Genomic DNA, 20,900 nt, shown 5'->3' with positions numbered 1-20,900 from the left:
GACCCTTGATGCTTTACCGTAGGGCCAAGACCCTGTGAGCAGTGTGAACTGGCATGCACCAGCTCACAAAGCAAAAAATGTAGCATCTGCTCACAAGGGTATGAGGCCAATGGCGTTTTTCCAAATAATTTAGTAGGCTCTGGTCCTTTTTGTCATACCATTAGAATGGCACTAATGGGTGTGTTTTGAAAATTATATAAGCATACCAAATAAAGAAACGCGTTTACCATTGTCAGCACTGGGAGTTAACCAGGGGTCAATTTTTAAATAAACTTTTACAAGTGTAATTTACAAGTGTAGCCATTGTTTTAGAGTCTGAAAACAGTAGCTACAGTTGTAAATTGCACTTGTAAAAGTTGTATTAAATGGACCCCAGGCATGTACGAGAAAGTTAATGACCCCTTATGAGTTTCTGTTTATTGTTAATTGTTGAACCGTAGTTAATAGATTGGAATGGTTAGTAAACCCCGATACTCCTTTGTTATATGTTTTTGTGGACCTGTCGGGGAACAACATTCAATAGCATTCCCACTTATTGACCAATAAACACGTCCCAGTAATTTAATCCATCACAATTTGCCAATAGAAAACAAAGGATTGTGCACCTTCAGGGAGCTTCCAACATAAACTATAGTGCTGCTGTTTTTGTTTGATGTTTGTTGTCTTTCATAGCCAGTCTCCTCTAATAACTAGGGTGGCTACAACTGGGAGTTAAGTCTTGTATGAACTGAATTAATTACTCCCAGTTTGTGTTACTTAAATTACAGTAACTGAGTAGTTAAATATTCGCATCTTTGTCTGCGCAAAAAAAGAAATGAAGATAAAGGAGAACTAAAAAATCGCTCACTCTGTTGTAAAATTAATATGTTGTTCTTATTTAAATGAAGATAGGAATGGGATTTGAACCCATGGTCTCTGCGTTAGCGCTACAGTGCAGTTTGTTTGATATTCTTGTACCAAAGCATTAGAATGTCAGACGTTTTCCCTCAGCGTCTTGTTATAGTCACAAATTTCGTTATTTTTTTTTTCGTCTATATACATTTCCTGAGGAAATTTTAATTAATGACGATTCTACCCGCTCCCCCCCCCCCCCCCAGATGCCCACTTCTGCCAACGCACACATCCTTCACCTTTTTGCTTTAATATTGGTTGCAACATTCCTGACTCGAAATTAATCGATTTGACCTCATGCATTGGATTCTCCGTGCACTTTTGTAAGGTTTCCAATATCCATCCTCTTCGTAAAACACAGAGCAATCAGTAGTCACAGCAAACACCTCTGCACCTCGGACCTGAGGTGTGTTGTCTAATGAGGAGCGAACAGCTATTACGCCACCGAATGCACAGCGATCTATGTTGAGGTAGTAGCGAACACCTTGAAAAAAGAACCAACACAAGATTAATTTTATGGAGTTATAAATAATGTTCCTTTGGCGTGTGCCCTGGTTCAAAATATTTCTCTATTTTTGATAGGCTTAGATCCCCTGGCTAATTATAACCAGCTATGATGTCCAAATTTGGACGATGTTTGCAATATACTGTAAAATGATGTCAGTAGTGCAGTATATCCACCAAAAAAGGGATGGAACCAAGAAACCATGGGGAAAGGTTACATTAGGCCAGCTGTTTTTTTAGAGCTAGAGAAAATGGCAGAAAATTTCACACATTTTGCAAAGAAGAAATAGCGCAATTACCTAAAGAAATAGCAAAAGTACAACTCAACGGATGACAACTGCTATTTGAAGAATAACACTTTTACTTCAACTTTGACCTGTGTACATGCCTTTAAATGTCATCCACTTTTTGCTACCCCTATTTACATCTGGGGGAGGGGTGAGGCCTTGGTAATGCCTCCCCCTTAATAAAACCCTGTTTGCAGTATGGAAAATTTTGTTTTGATTTTCATTTTTTCACCCACCAAAATTTCTCAAGTGTCACCAAAATTCAAAGATTCTGTTGAGTAGATTTTGAGGCCTACAATTTGCAATTTCTGGTCAGGTGACAAATTGCTAACATGACTAACTGAAGTTCCTTTAATTGACTTCTCTAGTAACTCGAAAACTTTCATGTCTCAGGTGCGAACAAGGTTATAAAAATGAAAAATTGGTGGTAACAAAATTTTCAATTTTTTGGCAAACGCCAAATCTAGTCTTTGCTAAAAAACAGGACAATTTATTGATTGTTTACGGTAGTACCTGGTGCATAGAGGGGATCAGATGAGAGATTCAGTTTCTTTTTAACATCCTTCCAACTGAACTCAACTCCATTTACTGTTGGTGTCTGTAATCATCAAAAAGCATATAAGTAACAACTCCCTTAATAACGGATCTCATTGGCTTTTCAGCCAGGACTAATACTTAAGACAAGACTCAAATATGACATGTCAGCCCAGTGATTTTTTTTTTATCAAAACTTTTTTTTTGTTAGTTGTCAGGGAATCTCCTGTAACCTTGACTTTCAAAAATGGTCAAATGAAAATGGATATATTTTGAAAAAGAAGATCATGATTTTGCTTGTTCCCTTTTTTTTTTAATTCTCATGCACTGTAAGTTTCTTAACAAAAACCCAGGCAGGCGTTAGAATAAATTTGTCCCATTTTTCAGAAATAGTTAAGTTTTCTGAGCACTTCAAGTCATCTTGAACATGAAGTGACAAAGTCCTTTTTTTGCAGTCTCAACAAAAACAGGTACTTACAGACAGTAAATTACATAAAGACAGCACGATAAATGGTGCTTATATGTTGACAATAACAACAACTATCTTAAAAGTTGACACTAACAAAAACTAGTTTAAAACTTGACACTAACGATAACTAGCTTGCAAGTTGATGCTATGTAATTGTGCATTGATTGTCGGTAATACTTACATGAATGAAAGATGAAACATTTGACAGTAAATTATAATGGCTGTTGAGTTTACCTAGGTAGTGAAGTAAGATTTGTACGGTTTTGAACGGGGACCAGAGAGAATGTATGAGAACCACTCAAATTGGGCCTGATCTCAGGTTAGTAGAGAAGTGACGAAGTCTTAACTGGTACCAACCAAGGGGTAAATGGGTCTCCTCAAAGTAAGAGACCAGTAAGGATATGCCGCTGGATAGGATCAATGCTTTACGACTCCTGTTTGAGGGGAGGGAGTATTTCTGCCGTTGGGATGTGTTAGGCATGCTTCCCAAAATGTGATTTTCTATACCCAGTGTTCCAGACTGCACCCTAGTGTTCTGGCAAGAGTTAAAATAATAAGAAAAAAGCACATACCCAAATAATCATAGAAATGTTCGTACCTGTCGGTCATGAGTGGTGAAGACAAAAGACAAAGTTTGACCTTCTTTTAGTGAGCCTCTATGACAATACCAGTAACAAAGCATAGATCCCCTGGTGTAGTGTTCATACAAGAAGACTAGCAGAAAAACAAGTAAAACAGCAAGAGGGATTTTCCACACAAGTCCTGTTAAATGGAAGCAAAGACATTTACAAATAAATGCTTAGAAATGGTCGCATTAATTAATATGCAATCGTGTTTTAAAATTGCATATATAAGCTCATCACTTGAAGCTCTTAAGAGTGATTTTACTTGAACCGTGAAACTAACAAATAGGTGAAAATAGCGAGAGGTAAAGAAAAGACGACAATAAAATTAGTGCATAACATTGTATAGTAATTCTACTACCTATTTCACTGTTCAAGTAAAATCACTCTAAAGAATTTATGCTCCAAACTGTAAATAGTCAAGGTCTCGGTAAGTGTTATCAGCCTCGGTCTTTGATTATTTGATTATTACCTCGACCTTGATTATTCCGGACATAACATCATCCAATAAATAAATAAAAAATCGTTTAATATCATATTCAAATACACTTATAAATGGAATAGGGTGTGTCCATAAACATTTTGAACATTTTTACTGAAACCATTACCAGTTTTGAAGAAGAGATTTCTCTTTGAAATCAGCTTATCCACGCCTTGTGCTAAACCAGTCACTATTTTTTCCAGGACATCTTGTCGGCTTTGAAGGCCTCTCTGTTGCTCCTCAAGAGTTCCTTTCACTTCTTTGATCAAAGATGCATTTGATTTGGTTGCAGTTTTGTTTCCTACCAGCGATTCGGTGATCTTTGCCTGATCCCCTTTGAGTTCTTTAAGACTGCTTTCTAAAGCTACATGTTTAGCTTCCAGCCTTTGGATTTCAAGCCCAAACAGCTGTGTTAATTTGCAAAGGTTTTCTTTCAGTCCCTTATGATCCTGCATCCAGGCATCCTTGTTTACCTCAACAGATGTCACTAATGTATTCATCTCATCTTTAACAAGTTTAAGTACATCACTGTTAATCTCCTTTCTGAAACACATCTCCTTTCCTACAGAGTCAGACACATTTAATATCACAATATTTTCCAAGTAGCAGCTGATTTTAATCTAAAACAGCTTCACACATTGCACAATACAACTCTATTACCTTAGGGGGGTACTCCAGATTTCAAGGGACAGGGATGATTGAATGGGGGCAAAAAACCAAACCCCAAAAAATCCCTGGACCAACATTATAACCCCCAAAAAATCTCATGCTGAATTTCTAAGCCATAAAAATTTCCAGAAAGCATTAAATGATGTAACACAAAAAATAGAAACATTAGTAATGGAATATTTTCAACACACCATCTGGAGTAAGAACCTTTTTCACATCTGGTAGCCTGTTCCAGGCGTTCAGATCATTGGGACAGTGCAAAGAGATGTGAGCAGGAAAAAAAACAACGAGGGGGTGGGGTAGGGGGTATTTTTTTTCTTGCTCTCTTCCTTTGCACCTCCTATCCGAACGCCTGGAACAGGCTACACATCTGGTGGTCATTGTAACAACACTTGAGACACCCAAGAACATATTCTGTTACAACAATAACATTATGCAGAATGACAGTTTTAAACAAAACCACCTTGGGCAAGAACATTGCGAACAACCCTACAAAGTTATTTACAGATTCTCAGATGTGTTAAATATCAAAACAGTCACAAAACAAGTTTGGTTCTATTTTATTCGCGGAACTATGTGGCTGGGATACATGGGAACCATCACGAATCTTCAGATTGTTTTGAATACCCCCCAAAATCTGTACTTAATCAAGCTACCCCCAAAAAAACATGCCAAAATTTTTCTACCCCCAAAAATCCCGAAATCATAAATTTCAAACCCCCAAAAAATCCTTCGATCATCCCTTTCCTTCTTCCTAAAATATTAACAGCCAGGCAAATAATGTTTTTTTTTATTGTTGAAATGTGTGTTTACTGTAACAAGATTTCCGACCAACCTCTTTTCTTCCATTCCTTCAAATCTGCCATAACTTGTTTAGTATCAACAGCCACATGGTCACTTAACTTTGTGATCAGGTCTTCCATCAGTTGAAAACAGTTATTATAGTATGTTTCAGTCCATGTGGCAAACTTACAGTGACCCCATTCATTTCGGACTTTAGAACGCACTTCGGCAGCAAAGAAATCAATTCCATAATAAACAAAGACTGGTGTCCCACATAAAATGGAAAGAGCAGCAGAGGTATCTATAGATTCATCAAATGCTGTAAAACTTGCCATGCGGGGCTTCACATACAATTTGGCAAAAGAAACGTCATCCTTAACACGGTAATCATAGTTTTTTGGTGGTCCTCGACTTTCATTGTTGTTGATGTTGATGTAGTTCAAACAGTGAGAGGAAGGTGGAAGGGATCTTAAATGTGAAGCAAATGTTAGTAAATGGATGCTTGTAGGTGGTTGAATGAGCTTTTGATATAGTTTTGGTACTTCTTCTTTAATAACCTCTCTTAATACTGGTGTAAGAACTTTTGAAAGGCAAATGCCGACCACTAGCCATCTAGTTTCCTCCTCTCCCAACATTCTTTCATCCATAATATCATTCACCTACAACAGAAGTGATAAAGAAAATACAGAGGATTAAATATAAAACACAAATTATAAAATGACTGGTGCCATAATTTCCTTGTCTAATCTTGTGCTGAGAGAAGTAAAATCACATTTCAGCATTTGATAAAAAAATGCAGTTAACCCTCAACTCTATTCTCCTCTGCAGCCGTTTTTACGGTCATCACACATTAGTGTTCCCCTTGGAGAGGTATATTGCATGATGATCCTAAAATTGTCTGTGTAGGAGATTTAACCACCCTTTCAGATCAGTGACATCACAGATATATACTATGGTACGACATGGGGCCTATGCCCCCTCCTTTATCAAACAATATCACGGTCTCTTTTATGTCCCCTTTTAGAACGCAACGTGCCAAACATCTTGGCCCAATGAGAGGCAATCTTCTGATCTTCAACTTTCTCAATCACTGTCAGTATTACCCTGAGTTCCGAAGGTTATTTTTTTTGTATCTTATTCCTGATAGTTTGAGCACAGTTTACTTCATCTTAGGTATTTTGAGAATGGACTTCTGAAGCCAGGGTATAATGCCAGTATGATCTTACTTAGTTAATTGCTATAGTTCCTGGCTGATGGTCTGGTTAACGCTGGTATGTTAAAATCCTGACCTCTTGCACTTAGGAGACTAGCACTCCGCAGTTGAGCTAAACAGGTGGCAGTACCATACCATGTGGATACTACTATTCATTGAAGGTTGTTGTTATGAGGAATAGCATTTACTAGTCTTAGATCCGAGGCCCCTTTAGGGTGGTAGCTGCATGTGTCCCTACTCTGAATTTCAAAACCCTTTCACTTGTCTTTGTCAGTTTCAAGAAAATTATCCATCTTTAAGTTCTTTGTATGTCAGAAGTTTCCCAAACAGGGCTTTTAATAAGGTGGAGCCGCTTCATTTCTTGTTCAACAGCTTTGAGAAGTGTGTACCATTGAGTCTTACATCTAGTAGCCTCTGTCACTAGATTAAGTGGCTACCCTGTATTATGTGACCACTTAGCAGTCTGCAAGCACAATCCTTTTTGACCTGGCATCCATACCTCCCGCCCCTCATATCTTACATTTCCGGCTCCCTACCCTTTCTTCTGGGCTTCCTTCCCTTAGCCTAGAGCCTTTTTTGTTGCAAAATATTAGGCATTGTCTTGTAATTTTCTTCCATTATTTTTTCCCACTTTCCACCCTTTTAGAACTCCCACCTACAGCTGTACTGCTCTTTCCTTTCCCGCCTCCGGTACCCCTTCCACCCCCCTATTCTCCAAGCCTCCCATCTTTCAAATGCACAACCCAACCCCCCCTCCTACCACCCCCACCACCACCACCACCCCCCACTGTATGATGCTTGAGTCACATGCAGCAATCTTCTGTAGAGGCCCTGCCAGGGTAAATTCCGACAAGCGACATGGCCCATAAAGTAGCAACAGCGTGCAAAATGAAATTGCGACAAGAGACAACCTCCCTCAGCCAAATTGCGACATTGACAGCAAGCCGACAATAAGCAAGAAGCATTTATAAACACCGACACGAGACGTTTTAAAATTCAGACGGGCGACATGGGACCCCCCCGACCCCCCCTGGCAGGGCCTTTTTGTAAGGACTCTGTAAGCTCATAAACACTTAACATGAATAGAGTCGAAACATGTATACATAAAATTGTATGGGGCTGTGCGGAAATCTTACCAAACTAACTTTTTAAGGTTACATTCTTACCTTAAATGGGTGTAAATCTCACGTAGCTATTCTCATTTTCTGCCTTTAAGTTTAATTGTAGCTGATATATAAAGGAAGAACTTTGTTCCAAAGGGCAAGCAGGCCTTCATGTCATAATTCTACCAGACTGATGTCCCGTTCTGGGTATGCGTAAGCTTTAAAAGTAACGTTTACGTACTCTTTACTCGTGAAACAGTAGAACGTGGACTCCTTGAGGCACAGTTAGAAGCCGCGAAAAAATTTCCCCCTCCTAATAAAGGGAGACTTTCTAAGAGGATTACACGACCAATTTACACGACCCACTTTTAAGAAATCCTCCCCAGCTTTCGCTCGTACAAATCATTCAATATGGCGGGTCAGAGGTTAAACGTTTTCCAAGAATTGATTTTTTATCAGCCAAGACGAACGCGAGTAGGGCGTTGTGGCTGTCTTTTACTTTCAACATCACTCGAGAAAACTTTATTCTTCAAAGAGAGAGGCCCCTAAAGAAAACTTTGAGTTAATTACGTTTCTACACTACATTCCTTCGAAGGAGCTAAAAAGTTACTGTTACACACAGCTAGGATAGTTTTAAAGCGTCATTTTAGCTTATTGATGAATGTCAAACTGAAAGTTAAAACTATTGAAAATGATCCTATAATAATTGCGCTTTCGTAAGAAGCTGGTGACGCATTTTCGGGTAAGTTGTTTTACATACTTACTTGTCACGTTTTATTCCTGACTTGTTTGTACCTTTTTTCTTTGTTCAGCTACCTTTAACCTAATATGGTGTTACTCGCTCTTCGAATAGCATACTTTCTCTGTAATTATCTTGACAAAAATGATAAACTGTTGATTTTTCTTTCTGCCTTGGAGACTTAACTTAAGATTATTTTAATTTCGATTTTTAAGAGCTATGACTAGCACTTGGAAATTGAAGTAATAATTATGGGATCTTTTTTAATGTGAATCTTAACCAATGTATATATATATACTACACATTTTATTTCTCAATAGAGCTTGTCATGGTTTTGGAAGCAATCTTGACGAGTAGGTAACCATGTGAGAAATTACAGTGTTTGTGTGAGAATGGAATGTCGATACGAATGTTATGTAGTGCCTAATGAACACACTACTGTTTTTATTAAGCTCATATGCTGGGGAGGATCCAGGATTAGTTGAGCGGGGTGCTGATAAGTGTCCGCCAAAGGCATACCATCCTAGGGGTGTCCGGGGGCATGCTCCCTTGGAAAAATTTTGAGATTTAGGTCCTCAGAAACAGGCACGGATCTAGGATTAATACTGACCGATTTCCTAAACGGGGGGCCGAGGGAGCAAGCGTCTAGGGAAGCCCCCGGGAATTTTTTTTTTGATTTTTAAAGTCCCTAAAGTTCCTTTAATTTCTCGGGTTTCTGTCTAACGCCCGGAAATTGGAAAAAGAAAACATTTGTCCAGACTATTTTCCAGAAAGTTCTAATATTGTTATTTTATTATTAAAAATGTTTATCGTGAAAAATTTGACCAATTTCCGTAAAACGGTGGAAACCGGTGTGGATCCGCGCCTGAGAAAGGTGACCTCCTGCGTTGTATTATTGTAGGTTGTCTCATGCCTTTGAAACAACCCCTTTTTTAGCTATTTTGAACGTGAACTACTCTTAAAAATTTACATTAATCCAGACCAATAACGAAAACGGTTATAAATTTGTATTTGCCATGTGCTCTAAAAATCACTCTTGAGTTTCTTCAAAAATGGAAGCAGTGGGGCATTTAAAACCAGGAAAGGACTCTCCTCTGTCAATTAGTGTTTTGTTTTTCTTCTCTTCACGGTCATTTTTCAAAAAATAACATATAGTTTTTGTTAGGGATGTATGTCCACCAAAGGTTTTCATCAAAAACTGCTCGTGTTTAAACATTTCAATTTCTGTTTAGGGGGTTCAAACGAACCCTCCAAACCACCTGAACCACCCCTGGATCTGCCCCAGCATATGCTTTTTTTTAGCAATAATATTATACACATGTAATAATCTTATAAATTTTACACTCTTGGTCTCTAGTCAATAATGATACACTAGTAAAATACAGGGCAAAAAACTTTTTTTTCACTTCACTTATCCATCGGCATAGTACTTTGCAGATTTTGGTTGTCCGGTCATGAAATCCACTCACCCAAAGAAAACAAAACGCTGCCAAAATAGATTTCGACATTGTGACCCATGGGTTCGCCGATGGGACTAGTTTTTACTCAGTGGTAACTAACTTTTCATGCCTGGTTGCCAACTTTGCCCCCAAGATATGTGACCTTCTTTGGGCAAATGTACACTTACGATGATCCGTTATCTGTTAGGAAACTAACGGATAGCTAATGGTTTTTGTGACTTTCAAAAGGTTTGCCCAAACGGTTATCTATCTTGATTGTGTACCTGATTGCAAATTTAATAGTTTGATGAAAATTTGCAGAAAGTTAATCAAAAACGAACGTTGCCTATATCTTGGCGCTTTAATATTTCTCGAACTTCTTGTAAACAACTTTAAGCCCATGGCATAAAGCGTGGTGTGACGACCCAAATTAAAGCTCTGATGTATTTTATTGACTACTAAAACAGTACTGTACTAGGCAATAAATGAAATAGATCAAGTTTCACCGATGTTCATTTCTGAACATCAATGCAAATATGGGACACAAAGCAAATGTTTGCAGATTTTTTTTCTTTCTGAACCCAAATAAGTTTTTCTGTGATTCCTAAAGTTTGTTTAACTACGTGTTTATTTCATTTCCTGAAGCTTGAATACCTGTTTGAAGAAATTAATTCTTCACAATTATTTACCAGAGACTTGAGACGCAGCTGTAGTATGTGAGTTCTTCGACTGATGCTACGAATTTAAGAATGGACATTGATAATAAAATGAGCGAAAACCACTGGAAAGGAAGGAAGTCGTTGGTTTTAAGATCTTACAAAATAATTAATTTTAAATTATGGACTTGAGCATTCTTTTTCTGTTAAGGCTAAGTAAAAGACATTTAGTTTATTCCATTAATTCTTTAATATAATTTTTGGTGACTAGAATACTTGTTCTGGTGACCAAAAATAAAACCATGGGGGACAGCTGGCCCCAAGATTTAAATCGAGCACTGCTGTAACCATTCAAGTTACTTCTCATTACTTTATTCCATGCAAGCTATCGACTCCAGATCTTACAAAGCTAAAAAAAATATTGCTCACGATAAATTTTACTCATCTGGTTGGACGATTGCTTTATGAATTTCAGTCGTTCGTGGCCAAAACGTACTCGTCTCAGACGAGCGCACAAGTGGAAGTTTTTTGCCCTGAATTAATAGTTTTATTAATTTGATTTTAATTGCTACAATAGTTGCTTATTTCAATTTATAGTGTCCCCATTTAGTGGTTCCTCTACTACTATGTTAGTGTGACATTTAAATAAAGGTAGTGATTGATTGAATAATATCTGTAAAACAGCTGTTCTGAAAAAAAAATGTGAGTTGTAAACTAAAGCTACTCAGTAAAGGATTCTACTAACAAATTTTGGGGGCCATACCTGAGCTTAAATTTCTCCAGATGCTCACCACGCTTGCCTTAGATTTTCTGTACGTTTGTGTGCAATTTTTCCAGGGAAATTTTAGTGGGCAGGAAGAAAAATTTTTACAGACGAATAAATATAAAATTTTAAAAACTGGTTCTAGCACATGTAGCTGCATGTAATGCCCTAGTATTTTTTCAGTAGAATACTTTATTGTTAGGAGTGAAGCTATTCTTATTTTTTTCAGGACAGCCATTTTACAGGAATTATTCAACATTAGATTCTCATACATGTACAAACACTGTAATTTCTCACACAGTTGCCTATTTGTCAAGGTGGCTTCCAAAACCATGACAAGGTCTATTCTATCGCAGGAGGAGGTGAATATTGAAAAGAATGTTTGGAGATGAGGAGAAGAGATGGCTGGTGGTTGGAATTTGCCTTAACAAAGTTCTCACACCAGTATTAAGAAAGGTTATTGAAGAGGAAATACCACAACTTTATGACATGCTTATTCAACCACCTACAAACATTCATTCACAAACATTTGCTTCTCACCAAGAACGCCTTTCACCATCTACCCTGCGCCTGAATTACATTAACATAAACAACAATAAGACTCAAGAGTCACCTAAACACTATGATTACAGTGTCAAAGATGACATCTCCCTTGCCAAACTGTTTGTTAAGCCACCCATGGCAAGCTTCACGGCATTTGATGAAAGTCTGGACTTGTCAGCTGTGCTTTCTATTTTATGTGGGTCCCCAAACTTTGTATTTTATGGCGTTGATATGATGGCAAGTGAAGTGCGTGCAAAAGTGCGCAATGAGTGGGGTCATTGTTTGTTTACCAGGTGGACTGAAGCCTACTATGACGAATGTTTTCAACTGATGGAAGACCTCATCAAAAAATTGAAACTTGCTGTAACTTCTGAGGCAAAAGTTCTGGAAGATTTAAAGAAATGGAAAAAAAGAGGTAAAATCATAAAGTTACTTTTTAAGAACTCAACAGCATTTTATACTGGGAGGCTTTATCACAAGGTCTAAGCTCTTACCTTTGGTGTACCATTTTTGATGGAAAAGGTACCTGCACCTTTATACACCTTCTATTGAAAAATAATGCTCCTTTAACATACCTATATGTACTAACAGTAAGTCCTTTTATGCTATTTAGCGTTAAGGGAAAGTTCATTTAATATGACAAGGGGGGGGATGAAGATATTGAAACTCGAAGCTTGAAATTTTAGCAGCCCCCCTCGCTAGCGGTTCAATTTTTTAGGAGCCCCCTCCTTGGTAGTTGAAAAAATTTCAGAGACCCCCCACCCCCCCTCCTCCTTCAATTCCTTTGCTCCCCTGAAAAAAGATCGCTAGACTGTATTAAATATATGTCTTCAATGGTTTATACTATGACAAACTTGAGATACAGTTGTGATACAATTTTCTAAAGCATTTTTGGGATGAACAAGAGTGTAATAATTACTGAGACTACATTTGTTATATCTGTAAACCACGTGATATAGCTGAGTTGCACAGGTCATTAAATTGTTGAGTTGAAAACCATCCGATCTGTATGATGATGTCATGTGTTGGTTTTGAAGTATACAAATTTTCGGAGCCCCCCCTCCTAGCGCAACAATTTTTTCAGAGCCCCCCCTTCAGGTGTCTAAAAATTTTCGGAGCCCCCCCTCAATATCTTCATCCCCCCCCTTGTCATATTAAATGAACTTTCCCTAAGTGAATTACAGTGATACAGTCAATAATAAGGCTCTTTTAAAATACCTTGTTAACACATTCCCCTACCCTTTCATATTCTTCAACTCACAAAATCCCTACCTGGCCAAAGAGAGGGAACCCCTTTCTGGCAGAGCCTTTCTATAATGAGCTATTACAGGGATCAGTATATCCTCCAGGTTCTTCTGTTCAGTGTTAAGACCACAAATAACAGTCAATCATTGGACAATGTCAAACCAGAATGGCAGCTTGACTGGCCAAAAACTTCACTTGTCCAGCGTGCAAAGAAAGAAGTGTCCGATAGCCCGGGGCTAGTGGATTTTGCTATTTGGTTAGTGAATTCTGTTTTTAACTTGCCCGATGGGCAAGTGATATTTTTTTGAGGAATTCAATTAACAGAAGAACTGTGAAATCAATCCTGCTCTGCAAAAAGCTTTTGGGTCTAGTTGAAATGAAGCCTGGGCTAGTATAATATGCTAGCTTCACCCTGTTGCCAGTCATGTTGATTGGTCACAACAGAGATCAAAGCTATCTTTGGTAAATTTTTAATCCATTTTTTTAAACAGTCTACAACCCCGGACAAAACTGTTGAGACAACTTCATCTATTTTCTAACTTTTGCGCCCTACTCCCGTCTCCCCTAAACACAAAAAGTAAACCCCCTCCCCACCCGCTATTCAAAGTTGTCTTGGTCTAAAAACCAACGTGTATAATTGCAATGCTATCCTAAACAACTTTGGATAAAGGGAGGGGGGAAATCAGGCATTCATTTGGCAGAGGTTTCAGTTTTTGCCGCGATTACAGGAAAAAATAGGCATTTTCGCGATTTGTCTCAACTGGTTTTGTCCAGGGTTGTAGCTCTGACTTGAACAAGCACATGATAGTTTTGTGTTTACAGACTGTTGCGAGTTGACTTTTTTCCAATATTTTGACCAGCCAGAAACAAGACTTAACCAAGCAAATATTTCTTTGGCTGGTGATCATTCTGTCCGGCCTTCATTCAAAAATAATGTTTTGAGCCCACTACTAATCCCGTAGGCCATGGGTTCAGATTATGTTTATAGTCAATTCTTCTGGTTTTCTGTCACCTTTGTAGGTATTGAAATGTGCTTTGAGGAATCTATCAGTCATGATATTCTGGAGCTCATTCAAACTGAAATGGCCACTTTAGTGAAGTCTGTAGAGGACAACAAAGAATCCTGGATGCAAGACCAAGTGGTACTGAAAGATAACCTTCAAAACTTGACCCAAGCATTTGGGACTGAAATCAAAGGGCTTGAAGCTAAACACACAGTCTTAAGAAGTGGATTTCAGAGACTTGAAAGCAGACAAGATGATCTTGAAGTAAAAGTGAGTGGTTTAGAGCAAGGCACAGACAAGAGAAATGACCCCCAGACAAGAGGTAATTAACCCTTTAAGCCCCAATATCCACATACAAATTCTCCAGACTGATCTCCATACATTTCTTTTAAGAACAGTTGAGAGAATTTGGTTTAAGATCAAAGCATTCTCCTTTTGGTGAACAGTTGAATAATTCTCATAAGCTTTACTCTTGATGATCTGCTGATGTTGTTAGGAGAAAATTGATGTTGGCCTGACACTCTTGGGGCCTAAAGGGTTTATCATCAAAGCCAGCTGGGTTGAGGAAACATTGGGATCTCATGTGGTAGTGCAAGGACACATGCTGGAGTGAAAAAACTAAGATGTGTAGTCAAATTAGTGCCGTGGATTCAAGAGGGAGGATACTAATTCTATTAAGGGCACTTATTTGAGGTGGTGGTGGTGGGGGGGGGGTTGCCTATATCATTTTTGAAATTTCAGCTTTACCATAACTTTGTCTTTATTATCCAGTAGATACAGACTATGAGAAGAAATTAAATGTGTTCTTTTGTTCTTAAGGTCCTACTTTCCTTTTATTAAAATTCTATAAGGTTTAGTATTAAAAGTCTTCTATTCTACTTTTATATGAAAGTATATATTTGTTGATAATTTTCTTTCATGGGGAAGGGTTGGAAAGATCTTCCCCATGAATTGAAAGACCTCGCAAATTTCTCCTTCCTGCATGCTTACTAAAAACAACATCTTTAACTGATTAGACAATCTGAGAGTTGACCATATTCCTTCTTTTCTCCATGTAGTATATAGTGTGTGTATTGTTGTTGTTGTTCTCCCTGGGTCCACTCATTTCCTTTTACAGAGGCGGGGGGCGGGGGAAGGACATTTTTGCATGGAGTTTTTTTAAAATTATATGCAAAAGTATTACTGGACAAATAAAAAAATTAGCTGTGGGATATCATTGTGTTTATAATTGAAATCAGCCTTGCTAACCTGGTTCCTAAGATCACAATTCAAAGAATAGCTTAACAAAAGTAAGATAATTGAGACTGGTGTTTTAAAATAGTAGCAAAAGAATATTTAACTCAAATGCAGCCACTTTGGTATTGGGTCTATTCTGTTCATAATTTACACTTAGATTACCTGTTGTGTGGAAGATCACTGGTACCTCAACTTCATTGGTTTTGTTTGTTTGTTTGCTTGATTTTACAGATCTTCTGTGGAAAATTCCTCTTGTTTTAGTCCTGATAACGCTTCTCCAGGTTTTGCTTTATGAAAACTATTTTAAATTATTGTGGCTTGCTGACTGGTATATTCAGAGAGGTAAGATTAGAAGAAATGACTTGAACACTATAAAAGATTTGAGAGTTGACCCATAAAATGCTACCCCTTTATCAGAGTGATGGACTAATTTTTTGCTGGAGATGTTAGGTTTTGATCCTCTTCAGCACACTGGCCAAATTATTGTCTAGTGGAAAATATCCATATTTATTATACGTTGTACTCATTATCTGTCTTCTCATTGGCTAATTGCCTACAGCTAATTTTGGAAATCAGAACAACCTGTAATCTGTAGGTTGTGTGCACAATGCAGGATTTTCAATAACAATAATTATATCAATTCAGGTTCCTTGCAACAGTGTGTTTGTCGTTATTTTCTTCAAAACAATGCGTAATAGAACAATAAGAGAATCCAATAATTTTATTATTTATACCTTCCTCAAAGAAGGGATTCTTTTTAAGACCCCCACCACTCTGAAAGTCCCAATTATCTTCATGCCTCACTATGTGACCAGTTTGTTAATAGTTTGTTTCTCTTTTTGCAGGATCACACTTTAAAATGATCCTGTTAGGCTTTTTAGTCATTTTTCTTCTGACATTTTTGTATGAGCATTACACACGGGGATCTATGCTTCGTTACTGGTATTGTCAAAGAGGTTGCCTTAAGGGAGGTCGCACTGTGTCGTTTGTTTACACAACATTTGACAGGCAGGTACGTATACAGTGAGACATGATATTATACATGTAGTGTGGCAGTTCATGATGTTTAAGATAAGGTAGAAACTGCTTGTAACCATCAGGGACCCATTTCTCGAAAGTCCAGGAACTTTATCAAATATTCCAATCAAAATCTAAAGAATGAAAGTGTGAGGCCCACCCAACAAACCAGCCAATTTTGGTTTGTAAATACTGATAATTTTATCATGTTGTATACAGAAATCTTGAATGTAAACAATGGCAGCTTTCCAGGCTTTGGTAAGTATCAGGACTTTCAAGAAACAGGCCCCAGAACAACACTCTTGTGAGCATGTGTGTAGCAGGAGTCTTGTTCATCTCGTAATTAAAACTAGTTGTGTTTGTCACTTCTCAATCCTATTACATACACACTTATTTAACATTGCTGGTAGCCTACGTGTAGCTGCACCCTTCCCTCCCCCGCCCCCCCCGCCAAAGGAAAAACAAAGAGAGGGAGCATTCCTTTGTTTTATCGGGGGGGAGGGTGCAGGTGCATGTAGGCTACCTTGCTGGTTGCTACTGACCAATGAGTCTCATCCTAGTTGTAAGGAGCGTGAGCAGGCATGGGCAACAGCGGCTTAAAATGTCACATATAAAGCATGTGAAGTTCTTCCAAGATTTATTGGTATTTAAATTTCCCATTTGTAGGCAAACTTTTCTGGAGTTGAATTCTTGGGGACAGCATCCCAGTTCAGAAAGAAAAAGAAAAATTTGCTGTCTTGTGTTTTAAGTCCTCCACACAAAGTTGTAGTAGAATGTTTATTACACGCTTTCTTGTTGTTAGGTTCTCATCCCTCTGTTACTGTTGGTTGTCAAGATTACACAAGCTACATTCTACTACTTCTGTAGCAGTCAAACTCTAATATAACAAACCTCTTTATAACAAAGACCCTGGCTAAAGAAAGTTGTTATCACTTCAGTTATAGTCAAATTTATCAAACAGGAATTAACCAACATGTCATATACCGGTAACTTCTCAGAATGGAGTACAGAGACCTTATATTTTATGATTGGTCAATCCATGTGACAAAAGAGATATTTAGAGTCATGTTTATGGCAAATGGTTCCCTGGGTGCCAGAGACTTTTCTAGCGCGGTTTCTGGTTTCTGTACGGCTGAGGATGTGTCGGCCTTTGGCCAACACCGAAAATTCCCGCCGCATGCGAGAAAAACCTCTGGTACCCAGGGTAGGGAAATGGCAAACGTGAATTTATACCACATCACCAAACACTCCCTTTACTTTGGCTGTTTTCCTATAAACTTGACTCTAAAATCTAGTATAAAATGTCAGCCGTCTCCCCACCCCCCCCCCCCCTCCTTTAAAACGGGAATTCAGACGTGCCTCTCGCTTTGAGTGAGGCAAAGAGATGGCTAAAATTTCAGACAACTCTAAATACCTCTAAAATAAAGTTTGGTTCTCCACGAGTGCGGTAGGCCAGCCTTGACACTTATTTGAGGTCACCCAGTTAGAAATATCATCCACTGGCGTGCTTTTTGTCAATGCTAATATGCTGTGCATGTCATATGCCTTTTTATTCATTCTGTTCTTTTGTTTTAGACACCAACAGTGAATGGACTCGAATTCAGTTGGGAGAGTTTAAAGAAGAAACTGAACCTGAATTTCGGCCCCCTCTATGCACCAGGTAAGTATTTTGCTCTGCATCGTTCCTTTGCAGATTTTGCCCACTGGCTCAAAGGTTTTACTCCTACGTAAGTCTCATAAAATTTGCAATGCAGGTGGAAAAATAACTGACTAGCTGGAGTCTTAGGAAAAACTGTTCTCATGCTGGCTGTTATTTAAGATCTTTTCCAAGTTCAGATGGTGTCGTCTTAGGGTAGCCTGTGTACAGACCCCCCTTCCCTTTACCCAGGGGAAGGGGGTCTCTGCACAGGCTAGTCTAAGAGCGGTAACGTTAAGCTTTTGGCCTTGCCTCCTTTATTCTTTTTGATCAATTTCGCCTGCGAATACAGCCGTTAGTGGCGCAAAGCGAGGAGAGACGGCTGTTTTCGCGGGCTATTTTCAATGCGAAGGGAATATAAGAGAACCGACTGCTGTTTATGCTGTTCGAAAAGGGCCGGTTAGGTAAATCTCACTGGCGTGGTCTATTGTGACCGACACCACTTCGGACGAAGAGCGAAGTCAAAGACTTGACCGAAACCGGAAACCGCGCGTGAAAAGAGTCTGAGACCCGGGATAGCACGTGACCTAGCCTCCTCCGCAGTTCTCTGCAGGCTTCAGTGTCTTAATTAAGAGAACGAGTGGGAGAATGGGGAGAGAACGGGGAGTGAAGGGGAGTGACTCCTGCTTAAGACTCCTGCTTTCCTGCTCATGTTTTTCGCCTTTTCTTGTTCTCAGACTCCTCATGGTCAGTGTAACCGTTCCAATAGGAGTTGCTTGCTACGCGTGACCCTCGACTCCCGCAATTTTCAGACGAGAGCTTGTTCGCAGGCCTTCTCACCCCTGCCCCGGTTGAAGGATCTACACAGTGATCCTCCAGCATCTGAGCAACACGCCTTTTATTTTTTCTTTATGTTTTAGGAGTCCATTACTACATCAACACAGATCGTTACGCGTATGGCGGGGTGGTAACCGTTCGCTCCTCACTAGATAACACCCCTCAGGTGCGAGGTGCCGAAGTGTTTGCTCTCAACGCAGAGTGCACTCAAGTATTTTACGAAGAAAGTGGATCTTGGAAACCTTACAGAAGTGCGAGAAATATCCATTGTACATCAGCTAAATAAATGAACGCTCAATCAAATTAACCATAGGATGATGTCTGTCGTGGAGAGAGAGTTTTAGAGTAGACAAAGCGACACGCGCGAGACACGCAAATGACCACGCGCGTGACTGAAGGCGCGAGACGGGAGAGGCTCTTTTTCCTTCTCGGGCTGCCGCCCTCGTTTCTCGCGCGCGTGCACTCCCCTCATTAAATCTGAAGAAAAAGAGAGACTGCTAGCCTCTGCTGCTAGCAGTCTCGTTTTACAGTCACGCTTACGGCCACGGCAAGATTTAAGTAGCTAGAGAATCTCTCAAAATATAAAAAAAGCGGATGAAAACAGTCCAAAAAGATTCTTAGGCGCAAAGTATCGTGAAAATACTATATATATATATATTTTTTAGAGAAGTAAGGATCAGTAAAAGGCTAGCCTGCCAAAACATCCGTTTGTCCTCGCTCTTCGTCGATGGGGACGTTTCGCGCGGAACAGATGTTTTCGCAGGCTAGTAAAAGGCAAGTAAAGAGAAAACTTGGTCACGTGGTACAAATTCACGTTTGCGTGACACTAAGTCTCTCCTACCTTAGTTTATCAGTAAACTGTTCTCTTCGGTTCCTTTTGTCCCTCTTAAGTCTCATATATAGGAGAGCATCGTAAGAGTAGAAACTATAATTAAAACGAATGTATTGTACCTCTCATTCCCGTGATCTTTCTCTGCTCGTCTTAGGAACAAAGTAGTCAATTTGCTTCTATCCTAAAGCCGATATTTTTCATTTTATATTTGTAAGCAAAAGGCCTATTTTATAAACAGCTTGGACAGTCTCAAGTGTACTCTTCCCCTCATGGCATTGACAGGATTGAACTTCGTCCTTTTTCTGATGGGAAAGCTGCAAATTCCCCACGGTGGACCCCGCAAATGCGTACAAAAACCCTACTGTATATCCCCACCTTGGGGCTTACGAAAATTAATAATAATAATAATTAAAACTTATATAGCGCAACTTTCCATGGGACATGATCGAATGCGTTTTACAATAAGTTAAAAAGAAAGACTAAAAAAAAAGTGTTGTGAAATGTGCGGTTCGAAAGTAAAAAGAACACATCTCTGTTAGGGTCGTTCCTGTGGAATGATTCCCCGAAGCAACAGAACCTCTGTAAAGCTGGTCCTTCATGGTCCTGTAAGGAATGTACCAAACTCATAAACGTACCGAATATTATTTTTTATTATATAGACACGAGTGTTTTACTGGAAAATATACCACTCGTAAAATTCATAAAAACTACATCCGGGACCCCAGTGGTTTATTTTCCATAAGTGAGTTTATCGATGACGTAATTTCGGTCATTTCCTTCTATTATTTTATCGATGTCTTTTTGTCTATATAATAAAAAGAACATTACACGGCAGCTTGAAGATATGAATTTTATTTTCTCGTGGCAAAAAACAGTATTTTACTCACTCGCTGCGCTCGTTCGTAAAATATTGTTTTGCCACTCGAAAATAAAATTCATATCTTCGCCCTACCGTGTAATATCCTCTATATGATGTTCCAGATCTTCACACCCATCTTTGACACCAGTTTCAGGCTTTCGCGGCCGTTTTTCGAAACTGAACTGTGCAAATGGTAAACGTGACTTTGGATTGAAATTTACCATTCCTGAGTTTTGTTTACCATTTTCGCCAACTGTGAACAGACGCCAGGTGACCCCCAGTCCATGGACTACCTGTATGGACTACCCTAAAATGAACTACGCCACTGAAATTTACTGATATTAGGGTCCGTTAGGCCATCCTTTTTTTCCTTCGTTTAGCGTCAAATCCGTTTCCTGATACTGGGTTGGTCGGTCGGATTGAAAAAAAAAAACTAAAAGAAAAATCACAAGAATTCTCGCAGAATTTGGGTTGGTCGGACGACGCTAACGGCGAAAAAACGAGGATGGCCTTAGGAAACTGAATGAATCAGGTTCC

General features: G+C 39.0%; 2 protein-coding genes across 4 annotated transcripts; one reads left to right on the top strand and one right to left on the bottom strand.

Annotated features, from left to right (window-relative positions):
• Window positions 1-1,086: 1,086 nt before the first annotated feature.
• Window positions 1,087-5,896, bottom strand: LOC140938871 (uncharacterized). Its single transcript, XM_073388397.1, has 5 exons — window positions 5,294-5,896; window positions 3,917-4,351; window positions 3,284-3,447; window positions 2,196-2,280; window positions 1,087-1,375 (listed from the first exon to the last, which is right to left on the bottom strand). Exons 1-5 carry the CDS (start codon window positions 5,886-5,888, stop codon window positions 1,140-1,142), a joined length of 1,515 nt encoding a protein of 504 aa, XP_073244498.1. The 5' UTR covers window positions 5,889-5,896; the 3' UTR covers window positions 1,087-1,139.
• Window positions 5,897-7,964: 2,068 nt separating this feature from the next.
• Window positions 7,965-19,937, top strand: LOC140937614 (uncharacterized). Of its 3 annotated transcripts, none has more exons than XM_073387163.1 (7): window positions 7,965-8,299; window positions 11,511-12,112; window positions 13,963-14,268; window positions 15,414-15,524; window positions 16,028-16,194; window positions 17,775-17,859; window positions 18,756-19,937. In XM_073387163.1, the coding sequence occupies exons 2-7, from the start codon at window positions 11,533-11,535 to the stop codon at window positions 18,956-18,958; spliced, it is 1,452 nt and encodes a 483-aa protein (XP_073243264.1). In that variant the 5' UTR covers window positions 7,965-8,299; window positions 11,511-11,532; the 3' UTR covers window positions 18,959-19,937. The 3 variants fall into 3 exon arrangements, with proteins under 3 accessions (XP_073243264.1, XP_073243265.1, XP_073243266.1); XM_073387164.1 differs by having other exon boundaries at window positions 11,456-12,112; XM_073387165.1 differs by lacking the exon at window positions 18,756-19,937 and adding an exon at window positions 16,419-16,457.
• Window positions 19,938-20,900: the final 963 nt, after the last annotated feature.

The sequence above is a fragment of the Porites lutea genome, chromosome 5, assembly GCF_958299795.1.
Source record: "Porites lutea chromosome 5, jaPorLute2.1, whole genome shotgun sequence".
NCBI lineage: Eukaryota > Metazoa > Cnidaria > Anthozoa > Scleractinia > Poritidae > Porites > Porites lutea.
The sequence above is the reverse complement of the archived record's forward strand: the minus strand, read 5'-3'. Positions and strand labels throughout refer to the sequence as shown.

What these genes read in the sequence shown, in the direction of transcription:
- LOC140937614 (XM_073387163.1), top strand. Translation starts at nt 11,533, where the DNA reads ATGTTTGGAGATGAGGAGAAGAGATGGCTGGTGGTTGGAATTTGCCTT. An exon ending in TGACTGGTATATTCAGAGAG is followed by an intron (nt 15,525 to 16,027) that starts GTAAGATTAGAA and finishes CTCTTTTTGCAG; the next exon opens with GATCACACTTTAAAATGATC. An exon ending in CGGCCCCCTCTATGCACCAG is followed by an intron (nt 17,860 to 18,755) that starts GTAAGTATTTTG and finishes TTTATGTTTTAG; the next exon opens with GAGTCCATTACTACATCAAC.
- LOC140938871 (XM_073388397.1), bottom strand. Translation starts at nt 5,888, where the DNA reads ATGGATGAAAGAATGTTGGGAGAGGAGGAAACTAGATGGCTAGTGGTC. An exon ending in GAAGGAATGGAAGAAAAGAG is followed by an intron (nt 4,352 to 5,293) that starts GTTGGTCGGAAA and finishes CTGACTCTGTAG; the next exon opens with GAAAGGAGATGTGTTTCAGA. An exon ending in AAATCTCTTCTTCAAAACTG is followed by an intron (nt 3,448 to 3,916) that starts GTAATGGTTTCA and finishes TCCATTTAACAG; the next exon opens with GACTTGTGTGGAAAATCCCT.